At 50.0% G+C, this 27015-nt stretch overlaps 1 protein-coding gene across 4 annotated transcripts in view; it reads right to left on the minus strand.

The window, feature by feature from the left end:
* Positions 1 to 27015, minus strand: part of LOC147116765 (WD repeat-containing protein 88-like) — a 73053-nt gene that overhangs the window by 39118 nt on the left and 6920 nt on the right. For 2 of the 4 annotated variants that reach the window (XM_085991921.1, XM_085991922.1), the window contains exons 4-6: positions 18373 to 18436; positions 8440 to 8578; positions 1828 to 1957 (exon numbers count right to left, since the gene is read on the minus strand). In XM_085991921.1, coding sequence (XP_085848047.1) covers positions 1828 to 1957; positions 8440 to 8578; positions 18373 to 18436 — 333 coding nt within the window. Of the gene's footprint in view, positions 1 to 1823; positions 1958 to 8439; positions 8579 to 18372; positions 18437 to 27015 lie in introns of those variants that run through there. The other 2 variants (XM_085991923.1, XM_085991920.1) reach the window with 2 other exon arrangements.

Raw genomic sequence — 27015 nt, forward strand, 5'->3', positions numbered from 1 at the left:
GGGGAGAGAGAGCGAGGGGGGGGAGAGAGAGCGAGGGGGGAGAGAGAGCGAGGGGGGAGAGAGAGGGGGGAGAGAGAGCGAGGGGGGGAGAGAGAGGGGGGAGAGAGAGCGAGGGGGGAGAGAGAGCGAGGGGGGGGGGAGAGAGAGCGAGGGGGGGGGGAGAGAGAGCGAGGGGGGGGGGAGAGAGAGCGAGGGGGGGGGGGAGAGAGAGCGAGGGGGGGGGGAGAGAGAGCGAGGGGGGGGGGAGAGAGAGCGAGGGGGGGGGGAGAGAGCGAGGGGGGGGGGAGAGAGAGCGAGGGGGGGGGGAGAGAGAGCGAGGGGGGGGGGGAGAGAGAGCGAGGGGGGGGGAGAGAGAGCGAGGGGGGGGGAGAGAGAGCGAGGGGGGGGAGAGAGAGCGAGGGGGGGGAGAGAGAGCGAGGGGGGGAGAGAGAGCGGGGGGGAGAGAGAGCGGGGGGGGAGAGAGAGCGAGGGGGGGAGAGAGAGGGGGGGAGAGAGAGCGAGGGGGGGAGAGAGAGGGGGGGAGAGAGCGAGGGGGGGAGAGAGAGGGGGGGAGAGAGCGAGGGGGGGAGAGAGAGCGAGAGGGGGGAGAGAGGGAGAGAGAGCGAGAGGGGGGAGAGAGAGCGAGAGGGGGGAGAGCGGTGGGCGGGGAGAGCGAGGGGGGAGAGAGTGAGGGGGGAGAGAGAGCGAGCGGGGGGGGAAGAGAGCGGGGGGAGAGAGCGAGGGGGGAGAGAGCGGGGGGGGGAGACAGCGGGGGGGGGAGAGAGCGAGGGGGGAGACAGCGGGGGGGGGGAGACAGCGGGGGGGGGGGAGAGAGCCGGGGGGAGAGAGCGGGGGGGGAGAGAGCGGGGGGGGGGGAGAGAGCGGGGGGGGGGGAGAGCGCGAGGGGGGGAGAGAGCGAGAGGGGGTGGAGAGCGGGGGGGGAGAGAGCGAGGGGGAGAGAGAGCGAGGGGGGGAGAGAGCGAGGGGGAGACAGTGGGGGGGGAGAGAGCGAGGGGGGAGACAGCGGGGGGGGAGACAGCGGGGGGGGAGAGAGCGGGGGGGAGAGAGCGGGGGGGTCAGAGCGGGGGGGGAGAGAGCGGGGGGGGAGAGAGCGAGGGGGGGAGAGAGCGAGGGGGGGGGAGAGAGCGCGAGGGGGAGAGAGAGCGAGAGGGGGGGAGAGCGAGGGGGGTGGAGAGCGGGGGTGGAGAGCGGGGGGGAGAGAGCGGGGGGGAGAGAGCGGGGGGGGAGAGAGCGGGGGGGAGAGAGCGGGGGGGGAGAGAGCGGGGGGGAGAGAGAGCGGGGGGGAGAGAGAGCGAGGGGGAGAGAGAGCGAGGGGGGGGATAGAGCGAGGGGGAGAGAGAGCGAGGAGGGGAGAGAGCGGGGGGGAGAGAGATCGGGGGGCGGGGGAGAGCGAGGGGGGGAGAGAGCGGGGGGGGGGTGAGCGGGGGGCGGGGAGAGCGAGGGGGGGAGAGAGCACAGCCCCAGCATGTTCAAGGTTTTCTGCTAGTTATAAGAACAACAACAACAACTTTAATTTATATAGCACCGTGCGTCACAGGAGCGATCTCAAAAACAATTGGCACGAGCCACGAGTTCTGATATTATTCTAGTAAATCTTTTTCTTACACCTTCTCCAGTGCCTCTATAACCTCTCTAGAATATGGAGACCAGAATTGTACCCACTGCTCCAAGTGTGATCTAACCAAGGTTCGATACAAGCTCAACATAACTTTTCAATTCTAACCCTCTAGGAATGAACGCCAGTGCTTGGTTTGCTTTCTTTATAACGCCCCCCCCCCCCGCCCCCACCACCTTCAGTAAAAGTTCCTATTAAAGATGTCCTCTTACTTCTCTAATGTCATGGTGGTTCTGTGCGCCAGCAGGTCCCAGATTCGGGCAGTCCGGTCGCAGGACACGGACGCCACGTGCTGACCGTCCGGATTGAAACGGCATCTCATCACGGTGCTGTGGTGCTGGTCTGGGGGGAGTCAGGGGAAACGATTAGAAGCCCCACTTGATCAACCTTGAACCCACAACAAATCCTGCTCCGGTCTCGCTCTGGATGTTCGCACGCTCGGAGAGCGAGAGATGTGGAGCCCTTTGGGGTGGGGGGGGTGGGGGGGAGGAGGGGTGGTGGGTGGGGAGGAGGGGTGGCGAGGGATGGGAGCGGGAGAGGCCATAGAAACATCGAAGATAGGAGCAGGAGTAGGCCATTCGGCCCTTCGAGCCTGCTCCGCCATTCAATGCGATCATGGCTGATCATCCAAATTCAGTACCCGGTCCCTGCCTTCTCCCCATATCCCTTGATCCCTTTAGCCTTAAGAGATATATCTACCTCCTTCTTGAATATATTTAATGAATTGGCTTCTACTGCCTTCTGTGGTAGAGAATTCCACAGGTTCTGTAGTGTCCGTGTGTAGATAAAGACACTGAAGACAGGAGTTGGTTCATAGGTATTTACTAAGCAAGTCTGGGGGGGGTTTCTAAAGGATATACACAATACACAGGCTTATATAGCCCAAGTGGCAATTACCGGCATTACGCACACCTGGGGCTCTTAAAGGCACATACACCACAATTCCTCCCCTTCTAACTAACTAGTACATCATATTTTAAGTAATTATTAATTACATGTTATATGCAAAATAATATACATTGCTGTATTAATTAATTATAAGTTAGTCTCTCAGGAGGCTTCCTGACTCGGTCCGGATAACGCCTCGGGGGTGTAGTAGTTTCTGGTGGTGTAGTAGGTTCTTCTGGCAAGGCTGATTTGGCTTGAAGGCCAGTGTCGGGTTCATCGGGCTCCAGTATCACCGGATCGGAGGTAGATATGGGTATCTCTACTTCATCGTTAGATGTATAGAGTGGTGGTGTAGGTTGTCCCTTTTCGGATGACTTGATGATTTGGTCAGCATGGCGCCTTATTATGCTGTCTCCGATGTCCACGGTATACATCAGTGGTCCTAATCGTGTGCAGATAGTTCCAGGCTGCCATTTCTCGGTACGGTAGTCCCGGGCCAAAACCGGTTGGCCTATCTGGAAGGCCCTAGTGGGCCTTTCATTCATGCCCTGAAACTGCCGGTTCTCCACCTCCCTTCGGATGTTGGGCTTGACCAAATCCAGCCGGCATCTTAGGTTTCTATTGTAGAACATCATGGCGGGAGTTTGGTTAGTAACCATATGCGTTGCATTCCTATATGCAAATAAGAAGTTATCCACCTTGTGCTGAAGTTTTATGTCTTCATTACCCATGGCCTTGATGGCCTTCTTGAAGGTCTGGACAAACCTTTCAGCCAATCCATTGGTGGCGGGATGGTATGGGGCGGACGTGTAGTGCTTTACCCCATTGTTCTTTAAGAACTTTCTGAATTCTTCGGACACAAATTGCGGTCCATTATCAGAACATATCTGCTCCGGCAGCCCATTCCTGGCAAATATGGTCCTTAATACTGTGATGGTTTTTTCCGTGGTGGTGGAGGACATCTTTATTACCTCCGGCCACTTGGAGTGTGCATCAACTGCGATTAAGAACATTGAGTCCATAAATGGACCAGCAAAGTCGATGTGCACCCTTTGCCAGGGAGATGAGGGCCACTCCCATGGATGTAGAGGGGCCTGTGGCGGAGCATTTTGGACCTTCTGGCATCCTAGGCAGCTCTTGGTCATGTCTTCGATGTCTCCATCGATACCTGGCCACCATACAAACGCCCTAGCTAGGTTCTTCATTTTCACTCCACCCAGATGCCCCTCGTGAAGCTCCTTTAGCACTTTATCCTGGAGTTTGGGTGGAATCACCACTCTGGATCCACACATCAAGGTTCCTCGGCACACTGACAGCTGTTCTCTTCTTTGCGAGAATGCTGGCAACAGTGGTTCGCCATGTGCTGGCCATCCCTTCACTGTTAAATCGTAGACCCGTGAGAGAGTAGGGTCACTTCTTGTCTCCCTTTCAATGGCAGAGTTTGTCACCGGTAGACATTCCACTATGGTAGAGTGGAATATCTCTACTGGGTCTACTGTAGGTGCCTCTTCTATCGTTGGCAACGGTAGGCGTGATAAACCGTCAGCATTCCCATGCTGTTTTGACCCTTGTTGTATTGGTGTGCCCCTAGAAAAAGGGACCACCTCTGTAGTCTTTGTGCCGTCATAATGGGGACACCTTTTTTAGGGTTGAATATGGAGATGAGGGGTTGATGGTCAGTCAGCAAGGTAAATTTTTGTCCGTGTAGGTAATGGTTGAATTTCTTCACTCCCCATACCAGGCTGAGTGCTTCCCTGTCTATCTGGGCATAGTTACGCTCAGCTGAGTTCAATGAGCGTGACGCAAAAGCTATCGGCCGTTCCGAGCCATCAGGGAATCTATGGGACAATACCGCTCCTATGCCGTAAGGGGATGCATCGCACGCCAGTCTGATTGGTAGTGATGGGTTGTAATGAGCCAAAATTTTCTCGGATGTGATTAAGTCTTTACATTTATGGAAGGCACGTTTACAGTCTTCGTTCCATTTCCAAATCACTCCTGTCTGTAGAAGATCATTAAGAGGGTGTAGAATAGTTGATAAGTTCGGTAAAAATTTATGATAGTAATTTATTAATCCCAGGAATGACCTTAATTGTGAAACATTTTCAGGTGCTGGGGCTTTTATAACTGCTTCAATTTTTTCAGGTGACTTATGCAACCCTTCCTTATTAATTATGTGGCCACAATATGATATCTGATTTTGGAAAAATTCGCACTTGGGGCGATTTGCTCGTAGGCCCCGTTCTTTCAGCCTAGTGAGCACCTGCTCCAAATTGGCAAGGTGCTCGTTGTCGTTTTCTCCTGTTATAAGGATGTCGTCTAGGTAGCATTGAGTCCCCGGAATCCCTTGCAGGACTTGCTCCATAGCTCTTTGCCAGATAGCTGGAGCTGATGCTATTCCAAAAACCAGTCGATTGTACTGGTACAGGCCTTTGTGTGTGTTTATTGTGAGATACTTTTTAGAGGTCTCCTCAACCTCCATCTGTAGATATGCCTGTGCCAAGTCAATTTTTGTGAAACGTTTCCCTCCGGATAGTGAAGCGAAAATATCTTCTATCCTCGGAAGAGGATACTGTACCGTGTGAAGGACCGGGTTTACAGTCACCTTAAAGTCCCCACAGATGCGAATTTTTTTCTGTTCCTCAGAGTTATTTTTCAATGTTTTTTTCATGACTGGAACGATGGGTGTTGCCCATTCGCTCCAATCTATTTTGGATAATACTCCTGCCTTTTCCAAATTCTTCAGCTCTGCCTCGACTGCCGGACGTATTGCGTATGGCACCGGTCTTGCCTTAAAAAATTTTGGAATTGCTGTATCTTCCACTTTTATTGAGGCGGTGATGCCTTTCAAGGTTCCTAGTTTCTCTTGAAACACTTCTTTGGCGTTGGCCAAGATGTCTTTTAATCGTTCAGGTATGATGTCATCATTGTTTTTTTCCTTACTGGTCACCGTCAGTGCCTGAATGGAGTGCCAGTCTAAACGTATCTTCCTTATCCATTCACGTCCCAACAACGGTGGACCACCATCTTGTAGAATGTATAAATACAACTTTTGTATTTCTTTGCCGTTGTATACCACAGGCACCCTTATTTTTCCTTTGGGGTAGACTTTCTGCCCCGTATATGTTTTTAAGATAATGGATGTGTCTTTTAGAGGTATATGCGAAAATAGCCTCTCGTAATCTCGTCGATTTATTACGGTTAGAGCTGATCCTGTATCTAGCTCCATTTTAACTGGGGACCCTGCTATTGTGAGGGTAACCCAAATGGTTTGGTAATCCTCTTTGGCAAGTACATTATGTAATTTGAGACAGCTTAGTCTCTTGTTTCCGGAGTCGCTATCGCTATTCTGGTCTTCGGAGCTATTGTCCGTCATCATTTGTACCTTCCTGTACTTTTCTTTATTGATTTTTTGTTTTCTGTCAGTGGATTTATTTTGTCCAGATTGGCATACCCGTGCAATGTGTCCAATCTTACCATATTGCCTGCATGCTTTGCCCTTGAACCAGCAGTCCCTCTGGTTATGGGTGGATCTGCCGCAGCGATAACATCTTCCGAACTCCTGTGTCATTTTATGGGTGCCGAAGTCCTGTGTCTCTTGTTGTATCTCTGCAGCTCCTTTTGCTGCTGCTTCGTATGATACAGCCATACTGAAAGCTTTGTCCAATGTTAAATCTTTTTCAGAAAGCAGTTTTTTTTGTGTTCCTTCACTTAAGAGACCGCAAACAAATTTGTCTCGAAGATAATCCGATAGTCCTGCTCCGAATTGGCAGTACTTTGATGGCTTTCTTAATTCGGTTAGGTAATCAGCGTTACTTTCATTCTTGTGTTGATTTCTCTTGAAGAACTTGAATCGTTCCGCTATCAGCAGCGGTGTTGGGTTTAAATGCTCCTGCAGGGTATCAACAATTTCTTTAAAAGTCTTGTCCTTTGGTTTGGCTGGAGTGATTAAATTTCGTAACAGCCCGTATGTCTTCGCGCCCATTAAGTTCAAAAGTACTGAAGCTTTTTTTTCATCTGTTATTCCATTTGCAGTGCAATAAACCTCTACTCTTTCCACGTATGTGGTCCAATCTTCTATTTCGCCATCAAAAGCCTCAATATTACCAGATTTAGGCATTTCAGAAAAGATATGGCGCTTCCCGCGCTTTTTTTTTTCTCTGTAGCAACGATATGGCGCTTCCCGCCGCTGCTACCGATAACAACGCTGTTTCCGTTTATTCACTGTTGGAGACTCGTTCCCGACGGAGGTCTAAATGCTGACCTGCTTGCCGCGCCGGCCGTCTCTCGAGTGCACCCTCCCAGTCCGTTATTGCTTGCCTGTCTCAGCTGTAGAGCCCGCCGCTGGAGCTCCAGCCTGACGCCCAGGAAGGATTAGCGCAGTACCTGTCACCAGCTTGGCCAGCTGGTGAAACCACAGTTTCTCTTACTTCCTTGAGTCTTCTGGACGCTGGAGGAATCGATGTCCTTGAGGTGCTGCCGAATTGCAGGTAAGTCCGTTTCCACTTCGTCGCCACTGTAGTGTCCGTGTGTAGATAAAGACACTGAAGACAGGAGTTGGTTCATAGGTATTTACTAAGCAAGTCTGGGGGGGGTTTCTAAAGGATATACACAATACACAGGCTTATATAGCCCAAGTGGCGATTACCGGCATTACGCACACCTGGGGCTCTTAAAGGCACATACACCATAATTGCTCTTAAAGGCACATACACCACAGGTTCACCACTCTCTGGGTGAAGAAATTCCTCCTCATTTCTGTCCTAAATGGCTTACCTCTTATCCTTAGACTGTGACCCCTGGTTCTGGACTCCCCCGCCATCGGGAACATCCTTCCTGCATCTAGTCTGTCCAGTCCTGTCAGAATTTTATAAGTTTCAATGAGATCCCCTCTCATTCTTCTAAACTCCAGTGAGTACAAGCCCAATCGTCCCAATCTCTCCTCATACGTCATTCCTGCCATCCCAGGTATCAGCCTGGTGAATCTTCGCTGAACTCCTTCCATGGCAAGAACATCCTTCCTCAGATAAGGCGACCAAAACTGCACACAATACTCAAGGTGTGGTCTCACCAAGGCCCTGTACAACTGCAGCAAGATATCCTTGTTCCTGTACTCGAACCCTCTCGCTACGAAGGCCAACATGCCATTTGCCTTCTTAACCGCCTGCTGCACCTGCATGCTTACCTTCAGCGACTGGTGCACAAGGACACCCAGGTCTCGTTGCACTTCCCCTTCTCCCAATCTATCCGACGGAGGGAAAGGGGTTTGCTGGAGAGGGGGGACCGGGGGGTAGGGGTGGCAGGGGGTGTGGGCGGGGAACGGAAGGGAGGAACAGAGGAAGGGGGAGAGGGAGTGGAGAAGGGTTGCGGGGGGGGGGGGTACAAGGTCTGGGTGGCGGGGAAGTGGGGGAATGGGGAGGGTGGCCTGGAGAGGGGAGCGGGGCGGAGGAGGGGGAGAGGGGTTGTAGGGTGGATGGGCACGGGTTCGAGTGCAGGAGGCGGAACAGACAGTTTAGACTCAAACAGAGAATGGGGAATGGGTGGACAGACCGACAAATCTAGAATCATAGAATGATGAACAGGAGGAGGCCATTCTGCCCCTTTTACTCCGGCCAGGTTTCCTTTCCAGTGAAGTTGCTGCCTGTTCACTATTGCCCGCGGTAAGGTCAGGACAATGTAGGAGGAGCTCGCACAGCTTGTGTCAGTACTGTAACCGTATGAAAGGGGGAGATGGTCTCTCCCCAGCACACCCTCTCCCTCCTGCTGCCCCTCCCCTTCCCTCCTCCTCCCCCTCCCCCCACTCTGCCCCCCCTCCCTCCCCGCTCCACCCTCCACTCCCCCTCCGCCCACTCTGCCCCTCTCCACTCCCTCTTCCCCCCACTCCGCCCCTCCCCCCGTCTCCTCCCCCACGGGGGAACAATGACGAGTCTCCTTACCTTTCAGGCTTGCGATGGAATCCCCAGATTCAGACGCGCTGATGTAAACGCCATTGTCTATGTCGCTCCCACACACAACGTACTTCCCATCGAAGGAGATATCGCAGCAGGTCAGGGGTCGACGGTGAACAACAGACCACTGAGAGGGCAAAGGGTCGCAGAGTGAGAGGCCACTCAGCCCATCGCGCCTGTGACGGCTCTTTGAATGGCTCTCAATTAGTCCCACTGTTCCTTTGCAAGGGCATATCCAATTTCCACACACCCCGCTCACACTCGCACACCCGCTCACACTCGCACACCCGCTCACACTCGCACACCCGCTCACACTCGCACCTGCTCACACTCGCACCCGCTCACACTCGCGCCCCGCTCATACTCGCACACCCGCTCACACTCGCACACCCGTTCACACTCGCACATCCTTGCACACCCGCTCACTCACACCCGCTCACACTCGCACCCCGCTCACACTCGCACCCCGCTCACACTCACACACCCTGCTCACACACACACCCTGCTCATACTCGCAAACCCGCTCACACTCGCACACCCGCTCACACTCGCGCACCCGCTCACACTCCCGCTCACACTCGCACCCGCTCACACTCGCACCCACTCACACTCGCACCCCGCTCACACTCGCACCCCGCTCACACTCGCACCCCGCTCACACTCGCACACACTCGCACACCCGCTCACACTCGCACACCCGCTCACACTCGCACCCCGCTCACACTCACACCCGCTCACACTCACACCCCGCTCACACTCGCACCCCGCTCACACTCGCACCCCGCTCACACTCCCAAACCCGCTCACACTCACGCACCCGCTCACACGCCCTGCTCACACTCACACCACGCTCACACTCGCACGCCCACTCACACTCGCACACCTGCTCACACTCGCACCCTGCTCACACTCAGACCCGTTCACACTCGCACCCGCTCACACTCGCACACCCGCTCACACTCACACCCTGCTCATACTCGCACACCCGCTCACACTCGCACACCAGCTCTCACTCGCACACCCGCTCACACTCGCACCCTGCTCAAACTCGCACCCGCTCACACTCGCACACCCGCTCACACTCGCACACCCGCTCACACCCTACTCACACTCACACCCTGCTCACACTCACACCCACTCACACTCGCACACCCTGCTCACACTCACACCCTGCTCATACTCGCACACCCGCTCACACTCACACACACCGCTCACACTCGCACACCCGCTCACTCACACACCCGCTCACACTCGCACATCCCGCTCACACTCGCACACCCGCTCACACTCGCAGCCGCTCACTCACCCACCCGCTCACTCACACACACCGCTCACACTCGCACACCCGGCTCACACTCGCACACCCCGCTCACACTCGCACACCCCGCTCACACTCGCACACCCCGCTCACACTTGCACGCCCGCTCACACGCGCACACCCGCTCACACTCGCACACCCGCTCACTCACTCACCCCACTCACACTCACACACCAGCTAACACACCCTGCTCACACTCGCACACCCGCTCACACTCGCACACCCGCTCACACTCGCACACCCTGCTCACACTCACACCCGCTCACACTCGCACACCCTGCTCACTCGCACACCCCGCTCACACTCACACACCCTGCTCACACTCCGCTCACACTCGCACACCCTGCTCACTCGCACCCCGCTCACACTCACACACCCTGCTCACACTCACACACCCTGCTCACACTCACTCACCCTGCTTTCACTCGCACAGCCCGCTCACTCGCACAGCCCGCTCCCACTCGCACAGCCCGCTCACACTCGCGCACCCGCACACCCTGCTCACTCGCACACCCGCTCACACTCGCACCCCGCTCACACACCCTGTTCACACTCACACACCCTGCTCACACTCACACACCCTGCTCACACTCACACACCCTGCTCACACTCACACACCCGCTCACACTCACCCTGCTCACACTCGCACACCCGCTCACCCTGCTCACACTCACACCCTGCTCACACTCACACACCCTGCTCACACTCACACACCCGCTCACACTCGCACACCCGCTCACACACCCCACTCACACTCGCCCCCCCGCTCACACTCGCACCCTGCTCACACTCGCACCCCGCTCACACTCGCACACCCGCTCACACTCACCCCCCGCTCACACTCGCTCACCCGCTGACACTCGCACTCCCTGCTCACACTCGCACACCCCGCTCACTCTCACACCCTGCTCACACTCGCACACCCTGCTCACACTCACACACCCTGCTCACTCACACACCCGCTTTCTCTCCCACATGGCAGCTGTCTCTTATTCTGCCAGCGCATTTCACACTTCATCTCGAGCCACCTTTGTCTCTTTACCTGTCCTATTACCATCTCGTCTCGTCTTGAATATCTCTTAATGTCTCTTCACCTCTCACAGACCTTCCCTTTTGTTCTTTCATCCCCTCCCCCATTTCCCAGCCCCCAAACTTGATTTTTAATCTGTTTCATTTCCTGCTTTTTTCTCAGTTCTGACGAAGGGTCATCGACCTGAAACGTTAACTTTGTTTCTCTCTCCACGGATGTTGCCTGACCAGCTGAGTTTTTCCAGCGTTTTCTGTTGTTATTACAGATTTAAAGTGATTGGCAAAAGAACCAGAGGCGAGATGAGGAGAATTTTTTTAAAGCAACGAGTTGTTGTGATCTGGAACGCGCTGCCTGAAAGGGCGGTGGAAGCAGATTCAATAGCAACTTTCAAAAGGGAATTGGATAAATATGTGAAGGGGAAACATTTACGGGGCTCTGGGGAAAGTGCAGGGGATTGGAACTAATTGGAGTGCTCTTTCAAAGAGCCGGCACAGGCATGCTGGGCTGAATGGCCTTCTTCTGCGCTGTATAATTCTATGATTCCACAGGAGATGATGGAGTTGGGGAAAGCCTTCAGAAACCCGTCCCATGGTGCCACCTACTGGCTACTGCCTGCAACTGCATCGTGACAGGGCAGTGTTTACATACGGGACCTCTATTCTAAATGTTCACACAGAGTTTCAATGTTAAATGTTGACATAAAAGCGTGACCAAAAACCCCGATAACAGGAAGCTGGGCAGGAAATGTGCAGCTACACAAGATTTTAAATAATTTATAGATTCTAAAAGAAATGAAAAAGCTGCTGTATAAATTGTTGTTCGATAAATGGGACTTGTCTGGCTCTAATTTTTAGACTATGCCACTGTGAGCAGCCGAGGAGGAGCGGACCGAGCCGGGAACTGGAGCAGAGGCTGGTAAATAAAGAGCGGGGTCGGAGAGGGGCTTGAACTCACTGTGAGCAGCCGGGGAGAGCGGACCAAGCCGGGAACTGGAGCAGAGGCCAGTAAATAAAGAGCGGGGTCGGAGAGGGGCTTGAACTCACTGTGAGCAGCCGGGGAGAGCGGACCAAGCCGGGAACTGGAGCAGAGGCCAGTAAATAAAGAGCGGGGTCGGAGAGGAGCCTGAACTCACTGTGAGGAGGAGGAGGAGCGGACCGAGCCGGGAACTGGAGCAGAGGCCAGTAAATAAAGAGCGGGGTCGGAGAGGGGCCTGAACTCACTGTGAGAGGAGGAGCGGACCGAGCCCAGTAAATAAAGAGCGGGGTCGGAGAGGGGCCTGAACTCACTGTGAGCAGCCGGGGAGAGCGGACCGAGCCGGGAACCGGAGCAGAGAGGAAAACAATCCAGGAGTCCAAAAAACAAGGCGTGACGTCACAGTACAGCAGGGAAGTGATTGGTTGGTCAGTATTTCTCTCTTTATCTTGGGCATTGGTTTAAATTAAGAGCCAGGATTAAAAACTAAACGTTCAAAAAGAGGGAGCTGATTGGTGAGTATCTGGTAAGTGTTTTTACTTGGTTTTCTTAAAGTTTTAAGTTTATTCCAGCTAGGTTAGTAAATAGTCTGTTAATTAGAGGTATGACAGGGCAGCTCACACCCGTGGATTGCCCATCCTGTGCCATGTGGGAAGTCCTGGACATCTCCCGTGGTCTGGACGACCACATGTGCAGGAACTGTCGCCAGCTACAGAGGCTCGAGCACCGGGTTATGGAGCTTGAGTGGCGGCTGGAGTCACTGCTGGGCATCCGCGAGGCTGAGAGCTCCATGGATAGCACGTTTTGGGAGGTGGTCACCCCGCAGCTTAAGAGTGTGCAGGCAGAGAAGGAATGGGTGACCGTCAGACAGAAGAGGAGGACCAGGCAGATAGTGCAGGAGTACCCAGAGAACATCGCGCTCTCCAACCAGTATTCGGTGCTGAGTACTGGTGAGGGCGATGGTTCCTCTGGGGAGTGCAGCCAGAGCCAAGTCCACAGCACCATGGAAGGCTCAGCTGCACAGGCCGGGGGGGAAGAGGAGAGGGAGAGCAATAGTGATAGGGGATTCAATAGTTAGGGGTGCAGACAGGCGTTTCTGCGGCCTCAGACGTGACTCCAGGATGGTATGTTGCCTCCCTGGTTCCAGGGTCAAGGATGTCACTGAACGGTTGCAGGGCATTCTGATGGGGGAGGGTGAACAGCTAGAGGTCGTTGTCCATATCAGTACCAACGACATAGATAGGAAGAGGGATGAGGTCCTGCAGGCAGAGTTTAGGGAGCTAGGAAAGAGGTTAAAAAGGACTTCAAAGGTAGTAATCTCCGTAATACTACCAGTGCCACGTGCTAGTGAGTTCAGAAATAGGAAGATAGAGCAGATGAATGCGTGGCTGGAGAGATGGTGTCGGAGGGAGGGCTTTAGATTCCTGAGGAATTGGAACCGTTTCTGGGGGAGGTGGGACCTCTACAAGCCAGACGGGTTGCACCTCAATGGGAACGGGACCAATATCCTCGCGGGAGGGTTTGCTAGTGCTGTTGGGGAGGGTTTAAACTAGCTTGGCAGGGGGATGGGAACCTAAGTATAGAGTCAATAGGGAGGGAAAAAAAACTGGAGTTGGGAAACAAAAACGTAGAAAGTAAATTGGAAGGACAGAGGAATGAAGGGCTAGATAGTAGTCAACAAGGAAGTTTGCCTGTACTAAATGGTATAAACTTCAATGCAAGGAGTATAGCGAACAAGGCAGAGGAGCTGAGGGCACAGGTAGATACTTGGGACTATGATATTATAGCTATTACAGAGACGTGGCTGAAAGAGGGGCAGGTATGGCAGCTCAACATTCCTGGTTACAGGATTTTCAGACGGGATAGAGGGGGAGGTAAAAAGGGAGGGGGGGTCGCGGTATTGATTAAAGAAACTATTACAGCTGTGAGGAGGGATGATATGTTGGAGGGATCATCAAACGAGGCCATATGGGTTGAATTGAAAAACAAAAAAGGGGCGATCACACTGCTGGGAGTGTACTACAGACCCCAAACAGTGAGAGGGAGATAGAAGAGCAAAGATGTAGACAAATTTCTGAGAAGTGCAAAAACGATAGGGCAGTAATAGTAGGGGAATTCAACTACCCCAATATTAACTGGGATAAAATTAGTGTGAAGGGTATAGAGGGTGCGGAATTCCTAAAATGCGTCCAGGAGAACTTTTTTAGCCAGTATGTAGCAAGCCCAGCAAGGGAGGGGGCGGTTCTGGACTTCGTTTTAGGGAATGAAGCTGGGCAGGTAGAAGGCGTATCAGTGGGGGAGCATTTTGGTGCTGGTGACCATAATTCTGTTAGATTTAAAGTAGTTATGGAAAAGGACAAGGATAGACCAGGAATAAAAATTCTAAATTGGGGAAAAGCAAATTTTGCTAAGCTCAGAGGGGATTTAGCCATAGTGGACTGGAAACAGCTACTTGAAGGTAAATCAGTGTCAGAGCAGTGGGAGGCATTCAAGGAGGAGATCCGGAGAGTTCAGACCAAATATGTGCCCTTAAAGAAAAAAGGTGGGACTAACAAATCTACAGCCCCCTGGATGTCTAGGGACATACAGGGTAGGATAAAGAAAAAAAGGGAGGCGTATGACAGATACCAAGGGCTAAATACTCCAGAGTCTTTAGAGGAGTACAGAAAGCAAAGAGAGAGAGCATGAAAAATTCTAGGCAAGTAAAATAAAGGAAAATCCAAAGATGTTTTATAAATATTTTAAGAGTAAGAGGATAACTAAAGAAAGGGTAGGGCCTATTAGAGATCATGAGGGTAATCTGTGTGTGGAGGCGGGAGATGTTGGTAGGGTTCTCAATGAACACCCAATTGAGATCCTACATGCAGAATTCTGTAAAAGCATCCTCCGGACTCAAAGGAAAACCGTAAACAATGCATGCAGGGCAGAACTAGGCCAATATCCATTAATAATCACTATCCAAAAAAGAGCCACCAAATTTTGGAAACACCTAGAAATGAGCAACCCCCAATGTTATCATTACGAAGCCCTGAAATGCCAAGAGAGGACCATAAAGAAGAATACCCTCAGTCAACTAGTCCTGGGACTCAGTGAAGTAACTACTAACACTACTAACAATAACCAGCCCCAGGACAGTGACAGCATAACACAAAGAATTCGACCCAACACAATCGTCGCTAAGCAAAAGGAAAAATATCTGTCATATTGGGCAGAAACAACAAAAACCCAAAGCAAACTCAATTGCTACTTGGCCCTAAACAGACAATACAACATGGCTGATTACCTGACCATGGTAAAGGATAGCAAACTGAGAAAAACCTTCACAATGTACAGACTTAGTGAACATAGCCTGGCCATCGAAAAAGGTAGACACAGGCAGACCCGGCTACCAAGAGAGGACAGGATATGCTCTCACTGCAGTCAGGGAGTGGTGGAGACAGAGATGCACTTCCTCACAGCTTGTAGAAAATATCAGGGCATAAGGGAGAATTTCTACCCAAAATTCACAAAAATATGCCCGGAATTCAGAAATTTGAATGACGACCAAAAACTCCCATACCTACTAGGGGAAGAGAGAAATTGTGTAACCTTAGCGGCACACTATGTTACAGCTTGCCATAAACAGAGGGACAACCACTAAATATAAGAAAAGAGTATATACAAATTATATGAATGTATATTTATACACTCAGGGATATATCTGTTTATACACTGTATGGATAGATCTGTATTTTTGTGTACAACCATGAATGTTTTTCGATGCTTTGGCAACATAAGATGTACCTTGTCATGCCAATAAAGCGATTTGAATTGAATTGAATTGAATTGAATTGAATTGAACACTTTGCGTCTGTTTTCACAATGGAGAGGGGTGAATCAGACATTGCTATCAGGGGGGGAGGAGTGTGAAATATTGGATGAAATAAACAGTGAGTGAGGAAGTATTAAGGGGTTTAGCAGCTTTAAAAGTGGATAAATCCCCAGGCCCAGATGAAATGTATCCCAGGCTGTTAAGCGAAGCAAAAGAGGAAATTGCAGAGGCCCTGACCATCATTTTTCAATCCTCTCTGGCTTCAGGTGTGGTGCCGGAGGACTGGAGGACTGCTAATGTGGTACCCTTGTTTAAAAAGGGAGAAAAGGATAGACCGAGTAATTACAGGCCAGTCAGCCTAACCTCGGTGGTGGGAAAATTATTGGAAAGAATTCTGAAGGCCAGGATAAATCTTCATTTAGAAAGACACAGATTAATCAAGGATAGTCAACAGAGATTTGTTAAGGGAAGGTCGTGTCTGACTAACTTGTTTGAATTTTTGTGGAGGTAACAAGGAGGGTAGATGAGGGTAGTGTGTTTGATGTAGTGTACATGGACTTTAGCAAGGCTTTTGATAAGGTTCCACATAGCAGACTGGTCACGAAGTTAAAAGCCCATGGGATCCAGGGCAAAGTGTCAAGTTGGATTCAAAACTGGCTCGGAGACAGGAAGCAGAGGGTAATGGTTGATGGGTGTTTTTGTGACTGGGAGGCTGTTTCCAGTGGGGTTCCGCGGGGCTCAGTAATAGGTCCCTTGCTTTTTGTGTTATATATCAATGATCTAGGCTTGAGTATAGAGGGAATGATTAAGAAGTTTGCAAATGATACTAAAATCGGCTGTGTGGTTGATACTGAAGAAGGAAGCTGTAGACTGCAGGAAGATATCAATAAATTGGTCAGGTGGGCAGAACAGTGGCAAATGGAATTCAATCCGGAGAAGTGTGAGGTAATGCATTTGGGGAGGGCTAACAAGGAAAGACAATACACATTAAATGGTAGGACACCGAGTAGTGTAGAGAAACAAAGGGACCTTGGAGTGCATGTCCACAGATCCCTGAAGGTAGCAGGCCAGGTAGATAAGGTGGTTAAGAAGGCATACAGAATGCTTGCCTTTATTAGCCGTGGCATCGAATACAAGAGCAGGGGGGTTATGCTTCAACTGTATAAAACACTAGTTAGGCCTCAGCTAGAGTACTGCGTGCAGTTCTGGTCACCACATTACAGGAAAGATGTGATTGCACTAGAGAGGGTACAGAGGAGATTTACAAGGATGTTGCTGGGAGTAGAGAATCTTAGCTATGAGGAAAGACTGGATAGGCTGGGTCTGTTTTCCTTGGAACAGAGGAGGCTGAGGGGAGACCTTATTGAGGTGTATAAAATTATGAGGGGCACAGATAAAGTGGATAGGAAGGACCTATTTCCCTTAGCAGAGGGGTCAAAAAGCAGGGGGCACAGATTTAAAGTAATTGGGGGAACGTTTAGAGGGGATTTGAGGGGAAATTTCTTCACCCAGAGGGTTGTGGGGGTCTGGAACTCACTGCCTGAAAGGGTGGTAGAGGCAGGAACCCTAACCACATTTAAAAAGTACTTGGATGTGCACTTGGGATGCTCTAACCTGCAGGGCTACAGACCGAGAGCTGGGAAGTGGGATTAGGCTGGATAGCTCTTTGTTGGCCGGCGTGGACGCAATGGGCCGAAATGGCCTCCTTCCGTGCTGTAACTTTCTATGATTCTATGCCTTCTAGTCCTAGAAACCCCAACCAGCGGAAATAGTTTCTCTCTATCTACCCTATCTGTTCCACTTAATATCTTGAAAACTTCAATCAAATCACCCCTTAACCTTCTAAATTCTAGGGAATATAACCCTAGTTTGTGTAATCTCTCCTCGTAACTTAACCCTTGAAGTCCGGGTATCATTCTGGTAAACCTACGCTGCACTCCCTCCAAGGCCAATATATCCTTCCTAAGGTGTGGTGCCCAGAACTGCTCCCAGTGCTCCAGGTGTGGTCTAACCAGGGCTTTGTACAGCTGCAGCATAATTTCTACCCACTTGTATTCTAGTCCTCTAGATATAAAGGCCAGCATTCCATCAGCCTTTTTGATTATTTTCTGTACCTGTTCCTGACATTTTAATGATCGATGTGCCTGGACTCCCCCCCCACCCCGAGTCTCTCTGGACCTCCACTGTTTTTAGCTTTACACCATTTAGAAAGTACCCTGTTCGATCCTTTTTAGGTCCAAAGTGGATGATCTCAAATTAGTCTACATTGAAATCCATTTGCCACAGTTTTGCCCATTCACTTAATCTGTCGATATCCCTGTGTAATTTTATGCTTCTATCTACACTGCCTACAATGCTGCCTATCTTTGTGTCATCGGCAAATTTGGATATATGACTTTCTATCCCATCATCTAAGTCATTAATAAATACTGTGAATAGTTGAGGCCCCAACACAGATCCCTGCGGGACACCACTAGTCACCTCCTGCCAATTAGAGTACCTGCCCATTATCCCTACTGCCTGTCTCCTGCTGCTCAGCCAATTTCCTAACCAGGCCAATAATTTGCCCTCAATTCCGTGGGCTTCTACCTTAGTTAACAGTCTCTTATGTGGGACTTCATCAAATCATAAAGTTGTGGATCACTAACATATACTCACACTCACTCGTACTCTCATTCACACTCACAATCACACTCTCACACACAGTTACACGCATTAACACTCGCACTCCTCACACTCACTAATGACTGACAGGGACATCAGGGTGTCGGGTTCTGAATAAACACCTACTAGAACTTTCCCGGTTTCGATGTCCCAAGCCTTCAACGCTTTGTCCCAGGAGGAGGTGAAGAGTCTGCAGATTGAAACACAGAAATAGGCTGAGGCTGAGTTACAGACTACAGGCCCATTAAACCAACCCCATACAAATCCTGTACTAATGTTGTGATCGAGAGGAACAGCAGGTCACACAGCCAACATCATGGCAGCATTCACTGCCTACTGCATAATAACCAGCTCTTCCTTCACATTACACTCACCGACCCACAGTATTATCCACACTCAAATCCACACACACTTGTGATATCTTGAGACACAGCATATATCTACAACAGCACAACATGGCTTCCGGTAAGAACTGTACTGCACATGGCTTTATTATCATATACATCAGTAGTCCACCAGATGGCTCTATTACACTTCTCCCTCCTTATTGAAGAAGTTAATCATAGCAAATAATCATTGTACATGACTTGCATGGTATACACAACTCTTGGTATACATTTCTCAAATGGAACCCATTTTATGTTTCCAAATTCTACTATAGAATTCTGTGACACAAACAAAAGATATTAACTTATTTTCCATATTTACAGATTAAACTTAACCACTGGTTTTCTGTTTCAAAGAGGATACCTTCTTTCTTGAACAGAACTTTCAGATCTTGTTGTAGGACCTTGACTCGTTCTAGGCTGAGCCTGCGGAGAATTTTTCTCCAAGGGCTGACCTTGATCTATATTTGGACCCTTTACACTTTCAGACTGTTTGTCTGCCTGACTCGGGCTCAGACTTAAATACTGACTTTGTCTTGGACTTGTTTCTGGTACGTCTGATGTAGGATTTGCTACTGGTACTCTACTCGTAACAAGACTCTCTGACTCATCAGAATAAATTGAATCATCCGAGCTTTCAACTCCTTCCACATCTGTAGGTAAGATACGATCAATGTGAACAAACCTAACCTTTCCATGATCAAACATCTTGACCAAATATGTGCGAGGGCCACATATCTTCACTACTCTTCCTGGTAACCACTTTAACCATTTATGGTGATGGTTTTTCACTCTAACCTTCCGGTTCAACGTCCCACACCTCTCTCTAACTCTACCTTTATCATGACTCGCTTTCGGCCTTGATTGTTTCTCTTCTACGGACTGTGCTAAGTTTGGCTTTAACAACAAGGACCTGGTTCCTGTCGTTTGAGAAACAACTCTGCTAGTTTTCTACCAGTAGTGGTATGAGGAGTATTCCGAGAGGTAATCAGAAAATTTGCCAGTTTGCGGTCGAACGACAACTGACGTTTCTTTGGATTTGGATCCAACATTTGCTTGATGAGGGCACGTTTGACAATTTGTACTGTGCGCTCTGCTGCACCATTTGAAGCAGGGTGGTACGGTGGAACTTTGGTATGTTTCACACTGTTTCTGCTCATGAACTGTGTGAACTCTTCTGAACAAAATTGCAGACCATTATCAGACACAATTTCTTCTGGGAGGCCGTATGAAGAAAACAATCTTCGCAAATTGTCTAGTGTTTTGCTTGTTGTTATTGTCCGCATCAGAAACACCTCTACCCACTTCAAATGACTATCTATCACTATGAACAATTGCTATGTAATCGTACACCTTTGACATAAATGGGTCACGTTTGGTTGCCCTACCAATCTCTTCAGCTGTGACTGGCAGCTCATCAATGTATGAGAAATAGAACACTTCTTCCTTATTGGGTGTAACTTGTGATGGGGATGGCAAACTGGACATAGCAGCAGCATTACTGTGATCAGCTGATCATCTGTACTCAGTGTCATACGTATACGCTGACAAAATCAAAGTCCATCTCTGCATTCGGGCTGCAGCTAAGGTTGGAACTGGGGACTTTGGATGGAGGATTGCTGTCAGGGGCTTATGGTCAGTAACTATAGTAAACATACAACCAAACAAGTATTTGTGAAATTTCTTGACCCCAAAAATTAATGACAAAGCTTCCCTTTCAATCTGCGCATAATTCCGCTCACTGGCACCGAGAGTGCGTGAAGCAAAAGCAATTGGTCTCTCCTCCCCACTATCTAGTACATGAGAGATCACTGCCCCAACTCCGTACGGAGAGGCGTCACACGCTAGCTTGATCTCCTTAGATACATCATAGTGAACTAACATGGTACTCTCTACTAACTGGCTTTTACACTCTTTGAATGCTGTGTCACATTCTTTTGACCATTTCCAAGGGACCTGTTTTCTCAACAGCTCATTCAGTGGATGTAACAATGTAGCCAAGTTTGGGAGGAACTTTCCGTAATAATTCAAAAGACCCAAAAATGATCGAAGTTCAGAGACATTCTTGGGAATGGGAGCATTTCTGATTGCATCCAGCTTTCTCTTGGTTGGATGTAAACCATCTTTGTCTACTCTGTGCCCTAAGTATTCCACTGAGTTTTGAAACAACTCACACTTGTGAGCTGTCACTTGTACTCCGTGCTTCTCGAGTCGTTTGAGCACTTCATTCAACACCTCATCATGGATTTGCTTGTTTGGTGCTGAAATGAGTATGTCATCCAAATAACACACTACCCCTTCAATCCCTTGCAAAATTTGGTTCATCACCCCCTGGAATATGTCGGGGGCAGAAGACACTCCAAATGGTCGCCTCCTGAATTGATATAGGCCTCAGTGAGTATTTATAGTCAAGCATGACTTGGACTCTTCATCTAACTCAAGTTGTAGCTAGGCATTTGTTAGATCTAACTTTGAAAAGATCTGACCACCTGTCAGCCTTGTGAACAAATCTTCAACATTTGGCACCGTATTGGGTAGATTACACTCTAGAACCTGGTTTACGGTTACCTTATAATCACCACACAACCTTACCTTACCATCTGACTTAGGTACAACAACAATGGGTGTAACCCAATTACTCAGATCTACCTCAGAGATAATGTTCTCACTTTCTAGTCTTTTGAGTTCTTGCTCAGCTTTCTCCTCGAGTGCATATGGTACGGGACGTGGCTTGCAGTAAACTGGTCTTGTGTCCTTCTGCACTCTGACACTTGCCTTGAAGTCTTGGATCGGACTGCCCGTTTCACTGAACACCTTCGGATACTGCTCGATGACATCATCTTTCGATGCAAATTTCGCTTCCACACAAAAAATCTCATTCCAATCCAGCTTCAGCGATCCCAACCAATTTCTACCTATCAAGGCAGGCTTGTCTTCTGCCACTACTATGAGAGGCAAGCTCTGACACTGATCCTTGTATTTCACTGGTATGGTGACACTTCCTGCCTCACAGCTCTACCTTCGATTTCTCTCGTCAATAATCACGCAACTTGTCGAGATATAGCGATCCAGTACTACGCTCATGGATGTACCAGTGTTGATTTCCATGGGTATCCTGGTTCCCGTGACATCTACTTGGATGACGATACCTGGTGAATCGCTGTTAGATACCTTCGTGCTCCTGATGACGTGAATCTCCAGATCTCCTCATCCTGCTGCTTCTCTTCAACAGTATGTAGTGTCCGGCGATTTCTACTTCTAGTATTGCCAATCGGTTTACTCTTTGACACGCCTTCGCAAGGTGCCCAGTTTTCTTGTAGTAGAAACACTCTGCCTTCACATATAGACAGCTTTGAGCGATGTGTTGTCCCAGGCACCGATAGCACGACTTCAATGCACTGTTACCTTGGCCAGTTGCTGAGGCCTTGGGGCCCAACTGCCTTTTATTTTTAGCCTGCAGCCGATTCACCTCGGCTGTCTGACGACTGGAAATGGCGCAGAACTCTCGGGAGTATCGGTCGGCCATATCCGTCGACATAGATGTCCGACAAGCTAAGCCAAAAGTCAAGTTAGGGGTTGTCAACAATTTACTTCTGATACGTTCATTTTTCAACCCACAAACAAAGTGGTCATGCAAAGCTCGGTCCTGAAAGTTTCCGAAATGACAGTGAATGGATAAAGCTACACTGTGCTCACTGATGCCCTCATCATTTAATTGATCGCATGTTCCAAAATGCTAACTTTCAGCAATTTCCAGGGGCTCAAGACTGTGGTGCTGTTCTAACTTGGTTAGGATCTCCTTCAGTGGCGTGTCCTTCAGCTTAGCGGGAACAAGCAAATTTTTCAGGGTTTCGTACACCTCGGGCCTGCTTCAGTCAAAAAAAAGCCCGTCATTTCTAAAACCGCCCAGTTACGGCTTACATCATCGGAGACTTCGACGATACTATTCACGGTGAAAAACATTTCTAGCCGCTCCACATACGCTCCAAAAGTCTCTTGGTCACGATGGAACTCACCCAAGCGCCCTGTTATTCCCGTCGGCACGGCCATCTGGACTCTGGCAACGTCGACAATTCAGCCACGTGTGCTCGAAATTTACCTCGGATTTTTAAGTTTTTCTGCAAAATGAAGAATCTCTAACAGTCCCTCCATGGGTTGGCAGGATTATCCTCCAACAAAAATTTCAGCTAGGGAATCCGCAATCACATCCTCATCGCCAATTCTGTGATATCTTGAGACACAGCATATATATACATGTCCATTGTGCTCCTTAGTGGGCGGAATCCGCGTTGTGACTCTGGGAGAAGCTCTTCAGCCACTGGGAGAAGGCGATTGAGGAGGATTCTTGCGATGACTTTCCCTGTGGCAGACAGCAGGGAAACTCCAGATCTTTACCGCACGTCAATTACAAGAGAAATGCAGGGAACAGCACCAACTGCTGTACATGGCCTTCTTTGATCTCACAAAGGCCTTCAACACTGTCAACCATGAGGGATTATGGAGTGTCCTCCTCAAATTCGACTGCCCTCAAAAGTTTGTCACCATCCTCCGCCTGCTTCACGACGACATGCAAGCCATGATCCTGACCAACAGTTCCACCACAGACCCAATTCACATATGAACCGGGGTCAAGCAAGGCTGTGTCATCACACCAACGCTCTTCTCAATCTTCCTTGCTGCAATGCTCCATCTCAACCTCAATAAGCTCCCGGCTGGAGTGGAGCTAATTTACAGAACAAATGGGAAACTGTTCAATCTCCGTCGCCTCCAGTCCAGATCCAAGGTCGTCCCATCCTCTGTCGTCGAATTACAGTATGCAGACAACGCTTGCGTCTGCGCTCACTTGGAGGTCGAACTCCAAACCGTCGTCAACACCTTCACCGAAGTGTACGAGAGCATGGGCCTTACACTAAACATCCGTAAGACAAAGGTCCTCTACCAACCTGCCCCCACCACACAGTGCTGCCCCCCGATTATCAAAGTCCACGACAAGGCCTTGGACAACGTGGACCACTTTCCATACCTCGGGAGCCTACTGTCAACAAGGGCAGACATCGATGACGAAGTCCAACACTGCCTTCAGTGTGCCAGTGCAGCCTTCGGTCGCCTGAGGAAGAGAGTGTTTGAAGACCAGGACCTCAAACCCGGCACTAAGCTCATGGTCTACAAAGCAGCAGTGATACCCGCCCTGCTGTATGCCTCAGAGACATGGACCATGTACAGCAGGCACCTCAAAGCACTGGAGAGGTACCACGAACACTGCCTCCGCAAGATCCTGCAAATTCATTGGCAGGATAGGCGCACCAACGTCAGTGTTCTCGCTCAGGCCAACATCCCCAGCATCGAAGCTTTGACCACGCTCGATCAGCTCTGATGGATGGGTCACATCGTCTGCCAGCCCGATACGAGACTCCCAAAACAAGCGCTCTACTCGGAGCTCCAGCATGGCAAGAGAGCCCCAGGTGGGCAGAGGAAACGCTTCAAGGACACCCTCAAAGCCTCCTTGAAAAAGTGCAACATCCCCACCGACACCTGGGAATCCCTGGCCCAAGACCATACAAAGTGGAGGAGAAGCAACCGAGAAGGCGCCGAACACCTCGAGTCTCTTCGGCGGGAGCAAGCGGAAGCCAAGCGCAAGGAGCGCACATCAACCCAAGCACCCCACCCACCTGCCCCTTCAACCACCGTCTGCCCCGCCTGTGACAGAGACTGTAGTTCCCGCATTGGGCTCATCAGTCACCTGAGAACTCATTTTTAAGCAAGTCATCCTCGGTTCCGAGGGACTGCCTAAGAAGAGAAGAGAAGATATATACAACAGCACAACATGGCTGTACTACAATAGCAAAATACTGCGGATGCTGGAAATCTGAAATAACAACAGAAAACGCTGGAAACACTCAGCAGGCCAGGCAGCATCCGTGGAGAGAGAAACAGAGTTAATGTTTCAAGTCTGGGACCTTTCTCTCCATGTTGAAGAAGCACTGAGAGTAGCAAGGGCACTGAATGTACTCTGGGTTGGGGGACTTCAATGGCTGAGTCCTGAAGGACATAGCTGCCAGTCTGGGCCTGCGACAGGTGGTGAGAGAACCAACACGAGGGGGAAAAACCTACTTGACCTTGTTCTCACCAATCTACCTGTCGCAGAGGCATCTGTCCATGACAGTATTGGTGTAACCTTGACCACCTAGAAGGACAAGGGCAGCAGGCGCATGGGAACACCACCACCTCAAAGTCACACAACATCCTGACTTGAAAGTATATCGCTGTTCCTTCATCGTCGCTGGGTCAAAATCCCGGAACTCCCTCCCTAACAGCACCGTGGGAGCCCCTTCACCACACGGACGGAGGCGGCTCACCACCACAGTCTCAAGGGCAACTGGGGATCAATAATAAATGCCGGCCTTGCCAGTGACGCCCACATCCCATGAACAAATAAAAAAACACACACAACCACTCTCGCATTAACATTCACATACACAAAAACACACTCTTACACCCGGCATCCTCTCCCTAATAGCCAGCATGCACACACATATTCCATCATGTAATATTCTGGTTAGTTCTGGAAATCATGCCAAATCCTGGAATATCTCGGTACATTTCCACCCTGTGCGGGAGTCCTGCTTGCTGTGCTGTAATGTTCTGCGCACCTTATTACCTGGTTACGTTGTCACCCTCACTGCAGGAACAGTGTGGCTCCGCTGCCACATCTACTCAACCGGAATCTCGCTGAGGGCCGCAGCTCGCAACACAGGAGGAGGCCATTCGGCCCATCATGCCTGTGCTGGCTCTTTGAAAGAAACTAGTCCCACTCCCCCTGATCTTTCCCAATAGCCCTGCACGTTCTTTTCCTTTTCAAGAATTTGTCCAATCCCCTTTTGAAAGTTCTTATTGAATCTGTTTCCACCGCCTTTTCAGGCAGCGCATTCCAGATCACAACAACTCACTGTGTAAAAAAATGTCTCATCTCCCCTCGGATTCTTTTGGCAATCACCTTCAATCTGTGCCCTCTGGTTACTGACCCTCCTGCCACTGGAAACAGTTTCTGCTTACTTGCTCTATCAAAATCTCTCATCAATTTGAACACCTCTATCAAATCTCCTCTTAACCTTCTCTGCTCCAAGGAGAACAACCCCAGCTTCTCCAGTCTATCCACATAACTGAAGTCCCTCATCCCTGGCACCAAGACCAGTGCGGTTTAAACAGAGTGCTGCGAGTTGGGTGAGTCAGGGAGTTTGTTTGTTTGTTTGTTTGCTGAAATGAAACTTTTGTTTGTTTCACATTTACTGTTACTGTTTAAAATCTAAATTTCCCAGCTGTAAGCAGGGTTATAAAGGGATATACAAGGCCTACAATTCAGAGCAGCTGAAGGCAGTTAATTAGGGGAACTAGATTAAACTGGTTCTCCTGTAGCTGGGCTCAGCAAGTCTCCTTTGTTTCAGGGCCTATAAAAACAGGTTTTGAAGTGCGATTTTGCACCGAGTGCGGTTTAAACAGAGTGCTGCAAGTTGGGTGAGTCAGGGAGGTAAGTGAGGAGCTCCCTTGCTTTGCCATTGTTTTTCCTAACTTTTCACCCTGTAGGAATTGGTCTTACTTTACACCAAGGAAAGAGTCTGAGAGTGGGAGCAGTCAAACAACAACAACTGTGAAACTGTTAAAGTGATGTCACAACCAGGGAAGGTTGATTGGCAAGTAGGACCTGGTGAGTATTTCTACAGTCCAGTTGTTAAAGTAAAAGTAATGTCTCTAGTTTAGAGTAAGTAGTGTTTAAAGGGAAGTAAGGTCCCTAGTGTATTTAATATTCTTTAATTTAGAGGAAGTAAAGGGAGTAAATGAAGGCTAGGACATGGCAGGGCAGCTCGGCAGCGTGGAGTGCTCCTCCTGTGTTATGTGGGAAGTCAGGGACACTTTCGGTGTCCAGGGTGAACACATGTGCAGGAAGTGTCTCCAGCTGCAGCTACTCGAAATCCGCATTTTGGAGCTGGAGCTGCAGCTGGAGTCACTGTGGAGCATCTGTGAAGCTGAGATCTTCGTGGATAGCATGTTTAACGAGGTGGTCACACCGCAGGTAAAGAGTGCACCGGCAGACAGGATGATCGACAGTTCCGACGGGCCACAGCAAAAAAATCGCATAGACCTCCTCAGAAGACAAACACGGGACACAACCAACAGAATACCCTTCGTCATCCAGTACTTCCCCGGAGCAGAGAAACTACGCCATGTTCTTCGCAGCCTTCAACATGTCATCGATGATGACGAACACCTCGCTAAGGCCATCCCCACGCCGCCACTACGCGCCTTCAAACAGCCGCCTAACCTCAAACAGACCATCGTTCGCAGCAAATTACCCAGCTTTCAGGAGAACAGCGACCACGACACCACA

The sequence above is a fragment of the Somniosus microcephalus genome, chromosome 6, assembly GCF_052327205.1.
Source record: "Somniosus microcephalus isolate GS21.2 chromosome 6, FLI_Smic_1.0, whole genome shotgun sequence".
In the NCBI taxonomy this organism is placed as follows: domain Eukaryota; kingdom Metazoa; phylum Chordata; class Chondrichthyes; order Squaliformes; family Somniosidae; genus Somniosus; species Somniosus microcephalus.